Raw genomic sequence first — 12,116 nt, 5'->3', positions numbered from 1 at the left:
TAGTCAGAATAAAAACTTTATTTTTTTTTTTTATTGTTTTTTTTTCTTTTCAGAACGTGAGCAGCAAGGAATGGAGACCTCTCGAAACAAATATTGGATTTTTTTTTCACTTTTACACATTGGGGGGGGGGGGGGGAGTTGTTCCGTTTAGCCCGAGGTTACAAGCATAAACTACGGTTGGAAAAAAGCAAAAAAGCAAAAAGGTGGCTTCTCTCTGGTTTTGTCACAATTGTTACCATCTTGGTAAAGGAATTCTCTTTCCCTTTCGAAGCAACTGTCGTAGGACGCCAATGTGTTACTGAACAAAAGGTCAGAGGAGAGCTCCTGAACAATTAGGGTAGAGATCTGAGGGGCAGGGGAGATTTTTTAATATAAATATGAACGGATGGGGATAAATAATATTTAAACACTTAGATTACTCAATGTTTGCAAAAAATATAAATAAATCTGACTGTTCGCCAGCATACACACATCGAGAGACGGACACAGATTCATTATTGTCCAGGGAGACCCTGTTTCAAAGCGCCCTTTGATATCCTTTCTCGCTCTTTAAAAGAAGTGCAATAAAAAAACAACTAAAAATAAAAATTAATAATAATAAAACACAACTTAATCGCTTCCCCTCGGGAGCCATAATGTACGAACAAATTCACATTGAAGAACTCAGCTAGAAAATTTGTTCATATACCCTGTTTCTGATAAAAGAGTAAAGGTGAAGGAAGGAAGCCCCCTCCTCTCGCCCCACCACCCCAGCCAAGGAGAGCCAGAGGACTTGAGCTGGGGGCAGATAAACATCACCATGGAAACTCTAGAGCCATTCAAGCAACGAATATTGCTACGTCATATAAACTATAAAAAGGCTTTACCCAAGAAAACAAAAGAAGGGGTGGGGGAGGGGAGAAAGGAGAAAGAGAGTCAGGGAAGGAAGGACCATTAAAAAAAGAAAGCAAAAAAAAAAAACACAACAGAACTGAAAAGAAAGAAGTGGGTTGACTTTGTGTCCACTGAACCCCGAGGTCCATCACAGATGGGTCAGTTTGGGCGCCTCCTGAATTCTTCCCTGAGAAGGATGGTGAGCTGTAAGGTCTGTGTAAGTGGGGTGGGGCTCACAAGGTCCGTGATGATGGTTGTTGGCTATGGGCCCAGCCCCACCATAGTCCATGTTGGCTGAGACAGGGTGGGGGAGATGAGTCAGGCCAAAGATGGAAGACCCGGAATTACTCATGGGCTCCACATAGTTGCCCCCCACGAAGACGGGGCTTCCCTGTAAGTGTGGGGTCCCATAACTACCGTTGCCTTGGAGGGGGTGAGGGTCATAATCTGGAGTGACCGAGGCAGTCCCCGAGTACCGCTTCTGAGGAGGTGGGCAGCTGTTAAGGGCAGCTGGGTAGGAGTTGGGGAGGCCATAGGTGTTCTGATGAGGCTTGCTAAAGGATGGGGGCGACTGGGGCTCATAAGGAACACTGTTGACCAGAGAATGCATAGAGTTTAGGTACCCCCCAGCTCCAGGAGGAACTGGGCTTCGGCTGGGGGATTGCCCCCCGGAGGAAGTCATCATGCCCTTGCCCTTCTGATCCTTTTTATATTTCATCCTTCGGTTCTGAAACCAGATTTTGATCTGTCTCTCGGTAAGGTTGAGCAAGTTGGCCATCTCGACCCTCCTGGGCCTACACAGATACCGATTGAAGTGAAATTCCTTCTCCAGCTCCACCAGCTGGGCACTTGTGTAAGCTGTTCGAGCCCTCTTGGATGATGCCTGCCCCGGGGGGCTTTTATCGCCAGAGCAACTCTCACCTACACAAATCACACACAAAGAAGAGAATGAGTACTCCCCAGCCAGAGAGGCCCCCCGCCCCTGCAGCCTGAGCCAATGAGCATGGGCATACCCCGGGACCACGGGGAGGTGACTAGGACAGCTGACCCAAAGGGGTGCTCTCTTCATGGCCTGCTCCTCCCCAGCCCCTCTCCCTCCTGCTTCCTTTCCAGGGAGCCTAAACTGAAGGGACATCCCCCTCCAAACGAGGTGACAAAGGCCTTTCTCTCTGGTGTTTTAGGAAGACATATAGTTGTGGGAAATCGTGAAAGGAAAATGTGAAACAGACCACTGAAACAAATTTTAGGATGAAATTCGGTGTAGTGTAAAATTTATCTTCCTCCTTCAAGATGAAAAGGAAGCCCCCCCAAAGCTCCCCTCCCCTCAGTTAAGAGGGTAGCCTGCTTTAATGCTCTCATCAGTTGCTTCAGATCTGCAGTTCTCCAGGCATGTATAGTGAGGGTGAAGACATCCAAGTAGCCATGCTTGAAAGAAAGGCCCTGAAGCATCCTGAATACTGGATTAGAGCCATCAGAGAGTATAACTTGCCCTTTCCTTGAATGGGTATCATATACCTAGAAAATCAGTGGGGGTGGGGTTGAAGACATTAGTTGGGGGTTATGTGGCATGGGGTGATCATTCCAGACTTTCCCAAGATTTTACTTACACCCCTGTTCTTCCTGGGCTCCCACAAGGCATCCCCAGTCAAACATGTTTTGCTCCAGGCTTAGAACTACTCCAAGCAACATCAGCTGGAAAGGGGGCAGATGTAAACAAGATGCCTGAAAGCTACAGCTAGGGCTCTTTCATCCACTGGGGTCTGTATCACTCTGGCCCATGTGGTTCACATTAGGATGACAAACACCACAATTCCCCACCCCTCTGCCTTCTTTTTTTCTCTCAGGGCCTGACTTTATTGTGCTAACACAGAGCATGGGTTTATTAGAACTGTGAGAGCCAGAGCCTCAACCTGCTAGAGGAAAAATAGCATCTGATTATAAGCAAAGCATTGATTGTGACTGCAGGTGATCATGAAGCATCTTATTGGAGTTACACCTCAGCCAGGGGTCACTGGCTGATTGTATTAAATCTGTGCCAATGAGGGGGGGAAGGAGGAAAGACATGTTTTTAAAGAAGAAAGAGTATAGCTCAGGATGGTGTTCTGGCTAAGGGCCCAGGCCTCAGGCCTCCACATAATCAGAACTCTAACAGAAAGACAGGGGATGGGGCCAGATTCTTACTCTTGGCCTCTTGAAAGGGCTGTACTGACCATCACCAAGGTTCTAGGAAAAGGGAAAGATGGTACCCTAGGCTCAGTTTCAGAGAACCACTCTCTTGGGAAAAGAAATCTGAAAAGTTTATGGAAGAAACCCAAACCACAGGGTGGGGAGAACACCAAAGTATGGGAGTGTTTATGCACTCCTGTGTTCTTCTCTCAGCTAGATTGGTTCTGGATCAGGGAGGAGTGGAGGGAGGGAAGGAGAAAGCAGTCTGAACAAGGGGAACTTGGGGGGAAAGGGAGGTGGGTGACTACCATCCCTCGCCATGCCAACCATGGTTACCTGAACTGGAGCTGCTGGTTTTCTGCTTTGTGTTTTGACGAGACTCTTTCATCCAGGGAAAGATTTGTTTGGACATGGTAGGTGAACTAAGCATGGGACTCTTGGTGGGGGCTGAGTTGCTGCTGGCATTTTGAGGTGGTGAGACAGAGGGAGGGGGCTGTGAGGATGATGGAGCCGAAGGAACAGGGGGCTGAGACGGCTGCTGGGGCTGTTGGGACGACGGTGGTGGAGCCTGCTGCTGCTGCTGCTGCTGCTGCTGTGGGGCCTGCGGGGGCTGCTGCGTTTCGGGAAGGCCCTGAGCCTGACCACCCTGGCCCCCGATGCTTCTCATGCAACTCTCGCTGATGTCATTGGACTTGTGGCGGGCCACAGCACTGCCAGGGGACTGCAGGGAGCAGGCCGGGCGATGGTATTCGCTTTCCACCAGCGCCGAAGGCGGGGGATATTGATGGTTCGCATTATAAGTGAAGCCGTTTGCTCCTTGGTAGGGGTAGCCGCCGTAGATCGCCGAACTGTCGTAGTAGGTCGCTTTTTGCATTTCGTTGTATCCCAGTATTTATTTCACACACTGACAGGGTCTTGACACCCTTGAAGCCGAACATTGGCACCCCCCCCTCCGTCACGTGACGTTCCTCTGCCAATGGCCGCCCCCGACAGACCTGGGGTGGGGGGGGGAGAGATGAGAAGCGCAGCGCGGTGAGGGCTCAGTGCAAATCCATCTTACTTTCAATAGCTAACTGACATGAAAGCCGTAGAAGAAAAAGTGGTCAGCAATATTTAGCAGCATGACTTGGCCCGGGGCGCAGGGAGGCGAGCTATAAAAAGCCGCTGGAATTTACTGGCAGCTCCCAATATTTGGTTAACTTGGGCCTAGAGTTGGGGGGCTTTCCAAGCCGAGGGGACCTGGGGGTGGGGTGGGCACAGGCTTTGAGCTCTCTCCCTCTCTCGTGATTTCATTCCCCAGCCAGCAAGGAACTGGGACTATTGGGATCTTCCTTCACCAGAGAGAGAGGACCCAGAGAGCCACAATCTTGACCCCTTTCCTTTCTCATCTTCTCTGGTGGGGTCCTTGTCACCCTCACCCTATGAGGAGGTGCTGAGGACTCAAGGAAGCTATTGGTTAGCTAGTCCTAGTGACAAGGTTTCTATTTCCCAAAGAGATCAGCACCATTTCTTCCTATCCTCTAGTCTACACCATCTCTTCCTTGCAGAGATACACACAGGAAAAAAATCACACACACACACACACACACATCTACACCTCCTAAAGTTATGCTTGTCTCTTTGGGATAGAAGGAAACCAACCTTGCAGGCCCAGTCCAATGTCAAAGATCTCATATTCTGGGCTATTTACCACCTTTTTCATCAAACTACCCCTGAGGGGCTCCAGATTCACTCTGGTTCGGAGAAATTGAAGGGAACATCAACAAACTTTCCTTCTCCTCCATTCGAATTAAGTCACAATTCAAACTAGGGAGCTAATCTTTTCTCCCCCCTTTTTTTTCTTCCACAATCCCAGCTCCCAGGTCCCCTGGACTCAGCAACCACCCTCAGAGCAGTCTTCCAAAGCAAAAGGCACCCCATCCCTGCCTCCCAGGAATGTCTGAGGTGCTGGCTTTTTCATGGCACCTACCAAATTCTACCTGTTAAAACATGATGGATTAGAGGGGGAGAACCCACCAGGAACCTGAAAAACCAGCGTTCATCTCCATGACCACCGATTGAACTTTCGTTCCAACTTAACGATAATAGGCTCTGTCTTGGAAACTGCTATGTAATTTGATGTATGGGGGTCATTTGGCTCAGGAAGATGGGATGGAAAGACAAACCAGAAATCACTCTTTCAGTTCCTCAGTCGTTTTTTGTTGTTTTCAAAGTTGTTTGCTAACTCCATTACTTTACCTGTCTCCCAATAACCAATTAAAGATGGGATGCAAGAGTTAACTGAGATTTGGAGTGGAAAGGGTGCTCTGGGAACTGAGATGCAGAGTTTCTTTGGGTTTCCAGTCTTAACAAATCTAACCTCTTGTTACCAACTTAGAAAAGTTCCTTCCACTCCTACCGCATACATGTGTAAACACACACAACATTAATGCTATTTCCTCTGGGCACTTAAGAAAGTAATAATGACCTACTTGTGGAGGGGGAAATGGCCATTTCAGCCCTAATTGTATATATTTGCATTCCAAGTTGTTCAAGACTACAAGGGGATAGCAAGCACTGTTCAAGCTTTTTTATTTTTTTAACAGTACCTCTATTAGTGGGTGATTCTGATTTCGTTTTTTAATAATCTGCTCCTTTGGATTTTATTATTAAGCCAACAATCTGATCAACATCTGGAAAGCAGGCACAATTAATTTTCCAGCACCTCAATTAAAAATTACAGCATCCCTTGCCCAAAGTGATTGTGTGTGAGCCCTAGGCTCCGGAGTATTGTTTAGCCCTTGGAAATAGATGAGAAGATCCAGATAGCACAACTGGAAGAAAATCAAATCTTAAATAATAGTGTAGAAGCCAGTGGTGAATTTAATATCACAATTTCCTGTTCTCCTACTGAAAAGGGTTCCTATTCCATTTGACAGTGTTAATGTCTAACATTGTAAATATTTTAGATACCAGGCTTGTGTTAAATACAATGTCAGGTTAAGAAAATCACTCCAGACACTTGAACAGCAAGATATTAGATAAAACAAAATTAAGTTGATTTTGAAAGTGCAATACTTCAAGTGACTTGCTAATCCATTATCCCGAGCCAGATCGGGTTCCTGCTTAACTTCAAGGCTTTCGAGAAGTTGTGTACTGCTTGGTTAAAATGAAAAGGAAAACAACAAGCCAGAAGATGTGGAGTCACTTCCTAGGGCCAACCCCAAAGTTACCCCTATTGTCTGAGGACCCCAGACAACCCTCAGGGCCCGAACAACCTCCCCCCCAAGTTTGGCTCCTAATGAAGAAGTTAGAGGTCAGCCTGGCAGGACATTCCCTCTCCATCCCCAAGACAAAGGCTTGAGCAAAGATTCTAGTGCAAAAAAAAAAAAAAATCTGTTTCTGGGCCATAACCAGGTGCAGTTGAGCAGAAAGCGAGTCAGAGGCTACATGTATTGCCTGGAACAACCCTATTGTCTTCCTTTTAGATATGGCCAAATTTCGACTCCTTTCTCCTCCACCTCCTTGCTCTCCTACTCCCCCCTCAAGCTCTCATCCCAAATCAGAAGGGGGAGCCAGGTGTGAGGAGCCCCCACGAGTCCTCACTGCCCTATCCCCACGAAAAAGAAAAGTTCGGGCAAGAGGAAAGTGGGCATGGGAGGTGGGGGTGGGGGAGCGGGGGTGGGGGGAAACGGCCTGAACTCGAAGTCTAAGGGTATCAGTCACTGCCTGCGAGGAAGCTGCAGCTTGTGAACTCTTCATGAACCGAGATTTAAGTCTGTGGCCATAAATCACCGAGACACAAACTCCGCCATTCAGCACTGATAGCAGCGGCTGCGGCGGCGGCGGCGGCCTGTGGCCCAGCTTACCTTAACTTCTGACGACGGACGCGGAAGGAGGCAGGCACCCTCCTCCCGTGCTCCCGGCCGGCCCGCCCGCCCGCAGCCCCGCTGCCCCGGCCCAGGTCCCCTCCGGCTCGATCGAGATGGGCACCAGCTCCAGGCATCAGCCGCCGGGAGGAAGACCCCGGAGCCCAGGACGCGAGGAGAGGCGTGACTCCACTCGCTGCTCCTGCACGACTCGCCAAGGGCTGGCTGGGGCGGCTCGGACCCCCCCTCCCCCCCACCCCACCCCCTCCCCTAGCACTCCCTCCCTGCCCTTCCTGAGGGCAGCAGCCGGGGCCCCGAGATAAGAGCTATCGCCACGCGGGGCTTTTCCTAGGGTAGTGGCACCGAGGTGGGTATGTTTCTTATGAATATTACACGCGGAGCGGCAGCGTCTGGTCGGGGTGGGGGGTGGGGGTGGGGGTGGGGGAGAGGCAAAGCCGACGGGGGAAGCTCGGGCCGGAGTGGGGGATGGGGATTGAGGAAGCTGAAGAGTGAGAAGAGAGAGGGAGTGAACGAGTAAAAGAGGGCAGCTTCCCCCCACCCCCACCTCCTCATCCCCACCCCCTCCCTGCTCTGAGGCGTCACTAAAGTCCAGGAAAATTATGCTAATGAAGACAAACAGCTCTCACAAAGGGGCTTTCTCACCAGGGTCTTTATTTCTTATGAATCTGTTTGAGAAACCTCCTAAGACAGTGAGCAGTCATTGAGGGAGGGGGGAAAGGAACTAGGGTGGGGGGCCCCAAAGTTTCCCTGAGCCTCTAAGTGGCTAACTTCCGAAGGTGTACTTGCCCCTTCACCATCCCCAACTTCCAGAGAAGTGGGCCTCCGTTTCCCCAGCTTTTACTGAGAGCTGATAGGGGTCAGAATCTTGCTAGGGTCAATGGTTTCATCTTAGCTGGATTTGGCTGTATTTTTAGTCAGAAAGTATCTCAGCAGTTTCAGCTTCAGAAGGAATAGGGAGAAGGCGGAGGCAGGAAAACGCACATTTCCATGCCACTCCGGCCTCAGCGCCTGAGATGTGCAATGGGGCTCACCTAGGCTCTCTCATGTGTGTGCCTGTGTCTACACTCTTCTCTAATCTAGACTAGGTACGGCTTAAACGCTGGTGTGTAATGGCATAGATGGTGTATATTGTACTACTCCCAACGCAAGCTACAAGCTGTTCTTCGGCTTTGCTGAGGGGTGGGGAGTGGTGGGATTCACTTTTGGTATATCCCCTTCAGAGTAGACATTCATTCCCTTTCCCAAGTGTGCCTACAGCTGAGCGGAGCATTACAGTAGGACCACAGAAGGCCAATTTCTGTTGGCCTGGTGGGTGTCCTGTGTGGCAGCAAGGGAGAAATAGAGATTTTTGCGTAATTACAAGGCGTCAGCGGTCTCATCCTTCTCAAAGGAAGGTGTTAAAAATATAAATAGTATGTTTAAACTTGCAAGGAGCCAAAGTGTCACCTTAGAGCAAAAACAAAGCCAGGGGAAAGGGAGCTATGCGAAAGCGCTCTCAGGCCAGGGCGGCCGCTCATGCATACCAATGGTTTTTTGTCATTTATGGCCAGGCAAGATTTATGACTTCATGCACCAAAGCTGTAAACAGAGAACTAAAACAGAAAACACTTGCTCCTTATGGCATATTGCGACGGCCCAACATGAAAGGAGAAGCCGGGTCGCGTAGGAGGCGAGGCGAGAGGGGGCCGAAAAATCCGCTGGCCTGCATTTTCTCTTCAAGCCATCAGCCCACCCCCAGGTTGGATATTTCCCTGGAAGAAAGGAGCCGTAGGTCAATAATCAACCCCGCACTTTCTCCTCCAAAGTGCTGATGCAACTTGCTGCCCGGTTTCAGCTAAGCTAGCTAGAAGGAACGAAAAAAAAGCTGCGAGGAACCTAGGACAAGAAGAACAGGACGCTAAGCAGCCGGGGACCTGGGTTAGAGGTGGGACAGGGCAGAGAGATGGGCTGCTCAGGGAGGAGATGTCTCTCCCCACTCTGAGTTCTTTTGGAATTGAGCATGCCGTGAGAAGACTCTAGGAAGTCCACTCCCGAGACTACTAGGGTGCCTCTAATCACCCTCCACGTCCCCAGCTAAAGACCTGCCCGGGAAGGAGGTAATCTCAGATAGATAGCCTAGGATGCGAGGCATCTTTCAGCTTCCCGGCGCGCACCTCCGAACCGGCAAAATAGGGTTCCTGGACAGACGAAGGTGCTTTATTCGTTGGCTTTTTGTGCTCGGGCCAGTCGTGGGCCATAGGCAGGGAAGGAGGGGCAAGGTGTGCCGGTAGCTGAGGAATAAGGTGGTCAGGGATGCGGACGGGTGCCCTTCCCTAAGTCACTTAAAGAAATGGATACTTTGAAAGGATTAATGGTTGATTTCTAACAATCAGTTTGTTCATCTGTGGTTAAGGTTTTTACTTCGTAATTGGTTTGGTTTTTGTTTATTTTAAAACAATAACAACAAAAATAAAACCAATTGCCTTAAAATGATTTATCGGTTCAGAGATTTTTCCCCCCACTCCCCAACCCCCGCCCCACCAGTCCCTGGATCTGCTCTCGACCTCGCAAAGCCAAATTTCTTTTGCTTTTTTTCTCTCGATCTTTTTCCATTTTCTCTCGATCTTTCTTGTGAATTCAACCAGCTTCCTTTTTTCCTGAGGGACAAGTAGATTAAGGGAACCCCAGATTTTCCCCCCGGCCTGCAGACTGAGAAAGCTACAATTTCTGGGTTTTCGAAGAGAAGAAAATCAAACCTTCTGAGAAAATTGAGGGTCCTTCCAATCTTCTCTTCGGGGTTTCATCTGCAAGGGGACCAAGCTGCTAGGAGCTCGATTTCCCGATATAAGCTAGGGAGCGCTTCCTTTTAGAGGCGTTCCAGATCCGAGGGGGTGAAAGAGAGGAATTTTTGCTGGCAAGAATCGGTTATGGAAATCCCACCCGGGGCAGGAAAACTCGGGATGAAACATACATCCCCCCATTTCTAAGATAGGGGTGACAAAGCCGTGCCTGTGGGAAGGAAATTCTCAATCTGCTCTGGCTGCATCTCCTTCCCTTTTCCGGGGAAGCAATTCTGTAAACTGTTTCTACCACGTTTTGTTCTGTGTGGATGCTCTCTTAGAGGAGATCCGGCCAGCAGAGGCTCATTTGATATCCATTTGACTCTCCAGCACTGAACAGATAATAAAGGCCGGCTCTGCAAACCTCGGCTTGCTCTCACTTTCTTCCCAGTGAAACTATATTATTTATGAGTCCTTAACTGGGTCAAAAACGCGCCAGAACTGGGTGATAAATCATATGAAATGCTGACAAGTAATTGAACTGCAATTAAAGTTTACATTTTATTTTCAAGGGGGCGTTTTAGGCCACTTAAAATAGCCGCTGTAAAACATGTTTACCTATGAAATCGGCAATGGGGAGCGGATGAGGTGTCCTTGCTAGAGGGGGAGGGGGGAGAGAAAACACCGCTCAAGCTGGGAAACTTGATTAGACTTTTTAAAAAATTGAAGATGGAGTGAAAAGAAGGAAAATGGAAAAGAATGGAAGCTTTTGTTCAGATCTGCTTCCAAAGTCCTTCCCAACCATCCCTTCCCTGCAGTCAGGGAGTACCACAGACCAGCCTGCTTCCTCATGAGTCCCAAGATTGTTTTGTGTCCCCAAAGCAAGTTTAGAGCCGGAGGTGGAGATACTGTCCAGGAATTTGGGGCAAACAGGTTAAGTTCTCAGTAGCATCCTTCCCTCGGGTAGAGAGTGTCTGCCAGGCACCTCGGAGCGCCACAAATCTCAGCTCGGCTCTAGTTCCCTTCTGCCTGCTTCCCCCAGCTGTCCACTACATACTTCGGCCGAGGACCTGGGGGCCGGGCCTAAAGTCTCCCAACTTAATGTCTTCTTCGAACAAGGCGAACAGGGACCATGTCCTACTGTTCGAGGAGAGAGAAGTGGGTCCAGGGTCCTTTTCTTTTCCTCAGATCTTTCCAAGCCCAGGGTTCGCCCCCTCCTCTACAGTTTTAAGGAGAAACCAAAGCTGGAGGCCCCTGTCCACAACCTACCTATTCCTTTTTTCTTTTTCTCTCTCTTCAAACTGAGATTGTTCAATTTCCCATCCCATCTCAGATGCACAGAACAGAGAGAAGAAAACAATGGAGTCACTCTCCCCAATTTGTACTTCCTCTCTACTGTTTCCAGGAAATCGTGTAAGCCTAGCACCTAATAGTAAACAGAGGAGTGAGACCCATCACAGAGAAGATGGAAGCAGCCCTGCTTTCAGCCAGTTCCCTCTCCCCGCTCCACCAGCTATAGTAGACACAACGACTCCACCGTCTCCAACAAAACAGACCAGAGGGCCCCTCACTCCCACCCTCCAGTCCTCCACTGGACAAACACATCAACCAAAACCGAACTGCCCAGGTCTTAGCTTCAGGATCTGCCTTCGGGCGAGCTCCTGGAAGTAGGACATGTTCTAGAAAGGATAGCACTCTGAAGAGTGAAAGAAGTCTCCTTAGAGGGATGAGGCCAAGAGAGCAGTCCCCAGATCTCGTCTCCTCCACCTACCCACCCACACAGACTTTCCTGGAAAAGAAACTCTAGCTTCACTGCGCTAACCAGGGAGTTCGGGACGATTTTCAGTTCTGAATCAAGACAAAGGGGGAAAGAACACACACAGCAATCAGCTCCGAATATTCCCTTGAGCCTCTGGGGCTGACCTTTGCCTCAATCAGCAATAATTTATCGAAGAAGCGAACAATCAACGGAAATACCTTAAAACCAAATCCATCCTCCTCCCGAAGCCTCGGGTCCCATCAGCTCGGCAGTAATCTTTCCATGAGCCCTAGAATACTGCAGCCGGCACAGAAAGCTCTCTGAGGAGGAGAAGGGGAAAAAGAGAAGAAGGGGGGGGGGGGTAAGGACATAGGGGGTGGTGGTGAAGAAAGCTCTCGTTCTAAACAGAATCTGGGATCACGTAATCACAGACGAAGCCCGCCTCGGTGTCCGCTCCAAATGCCACAATAATGCTCTGCATTATGTGCTCACGTGGTCACGCGTCAACTTAAATCCTTTTATTTGAAATAGGGAATCATTGAAGGAACTAGATTTTCAAGCAGAACAGAACCCGAGGGGGGGGGGGGGAAGGGGGTAGGGAGCGAGGGAGGAGAGGGAGGGGGAGAGAGGGGGAGAGAGAGGGAGGGGGAGGAGGGGGGAGAGAGAGAGAGAGAGAGAGAGAGAGAGAGA

The 12,116-nt window shown here is 49.5% G+C and overlaps 1 protein-coding gene across 2 annotated transcripts; it reads right to left on the bottom strand.

The window, feature by feature from the left end:
* HOXA3 (homeobox A3) lies at positions 1 to 12,002 on the bottom strand. Of its 2 annotated transcripts, none has more exons than XM_069088667.1 (3): positions 11,645 to 12,002; positions 3,376 to 4,034; positions 1 to 1,794 (listed from the first exon to the last, which is right to left on the bottom strand). In XM_069088667.1, the coding sequence occupies exons 2-3, from the start codon at positions 3,911 to 3,913 to the stop codon at positions 1,022 to 1,024; spliced, it is 1,311 nt and encodes a 436-aa protein (XP_068944768.1). In that variant the 5' UTR covers positions 3,914 to 4,034; positions 11,645 to 12,002; the 3' UTR covers positions 1 to 1,021. The 2 variants fall into 2 exon arrangements, with proteins under 2 accessions (XP_068944768.1, XP_068944769.1); XM_069088668.1 differs by lacking the exon at positions 11,645 to 12,002 and adding an exon at positions 4,681 to 4,872.
* Between the last annotated feature and the right edge of the window lie 114 nt (positions 12,003 to 12,116).

The sequence above is a fragment of the Petaurus breviceps genome, unplaced genomic scaffold (assembly GCF_028583685.1).
Source record: "Petaurus breviceps papuanus isolate PSGF00001 unplaced genomic scaffold, PetGlider_PUasm1.0 185, whole genome shotgun sequence".
Classification (NCBI taxonomy): Eukaryota; Metazoa; Chordata; class Mammalia; order Diprotodontia; family Petauridae; genus Petaurus; species Petaurus breviceps.
This window is presented reverse-complemented; position numbering and strand designations above follow the sequence as displayed.